General features: G+C 40.4%; 1 protein-coding gene across 1 annotated transcript in view; it reads right to left on the bottom strand.

Moving 5' to 3' along the window:
* Positions 1-2,645: 2,645 nt before the first annotated feature.
* Positions 2,646-4,603, bottom strand: part of LOC103515120 (brahma-associated protein of 60 kDa) — a gene marked incomplete at its 3' end in the record, with an annotated part of 11,418 nt that continues 9,460 nt past the window's right edge. The window contains 2 exon segments of the mRNA XM_008480042.3: positions 2,646-2,791; positions 3,206-3,379. Coding sequence (XP_008478264.1) covers positions 2,646-2,791; positions 3,206-3,379 — 320 coding nt within the window.

Here is a 4,603-nt window from a genome sequence, read left to right as displayed (position 1 = left end):
GAGAGGAGAAACCCAGCCGTTCTGAGAACAAACCTTATCTATTTAGTATAAAGTTTGCCTCGTCCCCGGGCGGGAATCGAACCCGCGACCTAGCGCTTACAAGGCAGGCGCGCTACCTTCCAAACTACTAAGGCTTGCTCGGCTTTCATTCAAGTCGCGTTTTTGCCAGCCTAGTTAGCTCGGTTGGTAGCTTGTAAGCGCTAGCCGCGGGTTCGATTCCTGCCTGGATTTTATCCAGAACGGATAATGTTCGTTCTCGAAACAGCTGGTTTTCTTCTATCCTGTCTTCCTTCTCTCTTCGATTTCGGGACGATAAGACCTCAGCAGTTACAGTTCCTTCTATCAAACCTCTAAAAAAAAAAAAAAACTTTCACAGGGAAAATACAGCTTATTAAGTTCACGTTTCGTTTTCCTCCAGGTCACGTGCAGTTACCTCGGGAAGGTTCGCGTAACCCCATCACGGGGTTTGGTATCGGTGTGGACGATACGCGTGAAATATCGTCCAGTGGGGGAGATAACGATTATTCTGGATCTGGCCGTAACACGGGGAAACGTATGTTTAACACGTACAACAAGCGATCTCAACAGTGGTGATGGTAGAACAAGCGATCTCAATGATTATGGTATGACAAGTCATTTTAACAGTGGTGATGAGGTATGACAAGTGATGTCAACAGTGGTGATGGTAGAACAAGCGATCTCAATGATTATGGTATGACAAGTCATTTTAACAGTGGTGATGAGGTACAACAAGCGATCTCAACAGTGGTGATGGTAGAACAAGCGATCTCAATGATTATGGTATGACAAGTCATTTTAACAGTGGTGATGTGGTATGACAAGCGATCTCAACAGTGGTTATGGACGTTATGGTACAAGAAGTGATGTCAACAGTGGTGAATAGGGTAGAACAAGCGATCTCAATGATTATGGTATGACAAGTCATTTTAACAGTGGTGATGATCATGTATCCTTTAGTAACCATTTAGAGTAGCGATTCTGAACGGGGGCGATTTCCGATTTCTGGGGGCGAAAAGAGAACTGGTCAAGACCGAACAACATTAGAAGTGGGTTTTGAATCCATCCACAGCGGACAATCCTTGGTCCCTGAATCTATTCAAAAATCATTGATGGACATCAAGTATGATGTTGAAAAGAAGCTCTGTTCAATTCGTATGAGTATGAAAAGTTCTGGCCTCAAGGAAAAGAAACTTGTCGAGACCTATGGAATAAGGCCAAGTGGTTATTACTTGCCTTTCCAACAACATACCTGTTTGAGAAGGGCTTCAGTGCAGTGACACATTTCTATATATATGTACAGGGTGGTTCGTGATTTGCGAACCACGCTTATATCTCAGAAACGGCTGGGAATTAAGGAATGAAATAAAAGGCATCGTGTAGATGAAATTTTGATGATTAAAATGGCTTTTTTTAAATTTGCAATTTTTTTTGCAAAATGGCCCATTTTTTGCCAAATATAGGTCACTCTTATGGGAACCCCTATTTTTTATTTAATTTTTGGAATCAGCATAAAATTTTAATTGAAAAATTTTTCACTCGAAAAAATTTGCTCTACAAAAATTTGCACAAATCGCGATTTTGTGTGCGTCAGTGACCCCAGATTTGATGAACAACGCAGTTGGTCCTGAGTTAGAGCGAACAATGCGTTACTGTGTACAAAGAAATGGATCTCATTTTGAACAGCTTTTATAAATTTGTTTGTTGTTGTTGATTGTTGTTGAAATAGTTAAGTGAATAATACAAAAACTAAAGAAATAATTAAGAAATTGTTTTTCTTTCTCACAGTGTACAGAATTTTTGTAGAGCAAATTTTTTCGAGTGAATACATTTTTTCAATTAAAATTTTATGCTGATTCCAAAAATTAAATAAAAAATGGGGGTTCCCATAAGAGTGACCTATATTTGGCAAAAAATGGGCCGTTTTGCAAAAGAAATTGCAAATTTAAAAAAAGCCATTTTAATCATCAAAATTTCATCTACATGATGCCGTTTATTTCATTCCTTAATTCCTAGCCGTTTCTGAGATATAAGCGTGGTTCGCAAATCACGAACCACCCTGTATTCCCATGATTATTTGATTGAGAATAAAAGCAGAAAAATCTGGTGTGAACATCACACGACTTTCCTTATCCTATTGAATGATGCTTATTTGAGTGTTCTTTTACAATATCTCTAACCGTTTTGTCGCTGTGTAGCTGAAAACCGCCAAAAAACGGTCGAAATCTGTCCAAAAGCGGTCATAATACCGCCAAGCGCAGCAACCATCTTAACCAAACGTTTTGTTTTGCATCCTTTTGTCACATTTGTGAACTACATACCAAATTTCAAGTCTCTAGCTTGTACCATTCCCGAGATATTGTATTTGACATCTACATACCAAATTTCAAGTCTCTAGCTCTTACTGTTCTCGAGATATTTTGTTTACAGACAGACACGGACCAATGGCTGAAACTTTGGATTTAGGCTCTAGGGACCTCAAAACGTGTTTTGGCACTAAAAACTGACCATCGAAAATTTGACCCGATTACATTACTTTCCTTCCTATAGGATAAGGAAAGTAAAAAGGTGAAACTCACTTGAAAACGGAGTATAAAGTAGGTAGGTGCTATACTATAATTAGGTACCTGATAATATGGTTGATAACAATCGGATCCGGAGGATGTAGGAGGGGGTTGAGGCGTTGTGGTATTTCAGCAAACTTCATACGGGGACATGAGAAGATCTGCTCAAAGAATTTGTCACAATTGATGAATTCCCGTTCATGAGCATCCTGGAAACAGAGAGGCAGGTTAGAGTTCGATTCCCGCGGGTGACAAAAGTTCATAGTTCCATTGTAATAACTTGTTTAGGGGCAGTTTTCAAGTTAGATCTTGAAAATATGAGGATGAGAATTTACAGAATCATGTACGTATGTACTTCTACATCCCAAGATAAATGTCTACCTTGCAAGCGCTAGACCGCGGTTTCGATTCCCGCCCGGGCCGGATTTTATCCTCTACAGATTCGTTCTCGGAACGGCTGCCTTTCTCCTATCCTGTCCTGTCTTTTTTTTCGCTTTCGGGATTATCAGACCTTAGCAGTTACAGTTCCCTCTATCAAACACCTTCACAAAAAAAGCCAATAATTAATTTGAACTGATGCTAATTACCATTGTAATTAGAATCTTTCTCCCCCCCCTACATACCTGTAGTTTGTGTGTCTTGATGTACTGCCACAGAGCACTAATAATAACAGGCCTGGTCTGTGTATGAACTCCCAATAGTCGAGCAAGGCGTGGATCTAACTTGAACTGAAGAGGCTGATAGTCCAGTAGAAGTAGAATTGTACAGCGGACGTTCTTGTCACCGGGACGTTTTACCTGGGAACACAAAATACAATATAAAACTGACTAAATTTACGCCAACACGAAAATTTTCTGATCTCCATACAGATACAATAAGTCAGCATCCAGCATCGCGCCGTTTGGAAGGGAGCGCCTTTTACTCGCGAGTTCGATTCCCGCCCGGTGCGAACTTTATCCCAAACATATGGGATTCGTTCTTGGAACGGACAACTTTTAACTAAAATACTCGTAATTTTCCAAAGGTCGACCATAAAAACAGACCAGAAGTAGAAAATACCGTGTTTATCTTGCTGAGATGAGACTGAAATATCTTCCTGAGATAGGACTGCGTTACTTTAGCCCTCTAATGAAGGTGCAATATACGACTATTTTGACGTGGGAATTTAGATGTGGGGCTGTTGTATAAAATCAAGGTCAACGACGTTTAAAGACCCATGGACTTAATTCAGGAGAAGAAAGTCTAAAACTGGCGATGGCGGGATGGAATACAAGCTTAAAATAAATCATTGAGATTGCCTAATCGTGTAAGTTTAATTTAACCAAGATTAAACCCCCATTATTCTTTCAGCAGGTCAAGAGTACGCTAGCCCGGGCAGGGCAGATTCTACTGCTGAACCACAAGAAGGTGAAATAGAAGACCCTAGCGCTGCTGAGCCACATCTACTAAATCAGCCGGATAATCAGTAGATTAAACCCCCATTATTCTTTCAGCAGGTCAAGAGTACGCTAGCCCGGGCAGGGCAGATTCTACTGCTGAACCACAAGAAGGTGAAGTAGAAGACCCTAGCGCTGCTGAGCCACATCTACTGAATCAGCCGGATAATCAGCATGGTGATGGAATAATTCAGCATGATAAGCAGACTCAGTTAGGACGAGCTACCACGCGAGGCTGTAGAGAATCTCGTGCTGAAGGTAAAATGAATTGAGGTGTGATCTGGAAGAAGGGCGTAACCTCATTTACGCCCTTTTTCGGGAGTCTGAATTTTTAGATTGCAAATTTTGTTCTGAACACGACTGTGAAAGACCGGCTTCGGTGGTGTAGTGGGTAACCAGGAGAACGAGGTTTTGATTCCAGCCGAGTTATGAAATTTTATGTTCAACATACCTAGTTTGAGAATTTGGCCACAAATCAGTAGTCTACTGCCGGAGAGGAGGGACTCTTTATTCCTATTCGAGCAGTATAAATAAGCACTAGTTTTTTTTGTTTTTTTTTTTTTTTTTTTTTTTTTTTTTTTTTTT

Source organism: Diaphorina citri, unplaced genomic scaffold (assembly GCF_000475195.1).
Source record: "Diaphorina citri unplaced genomic scaffold, Diaci psyllid genome assembly version 1.1 scaffold1282, whole genome shotgun sequence".
NCBI lineage: Eukaryota > Metazoa > Arthropoda > Insecta > Hemiptera > Psyllidae > Diaphorina > Diaphorina citri.
This window is presented reverse-complemented; position numbering and strand designations above follow the sequence as displayed.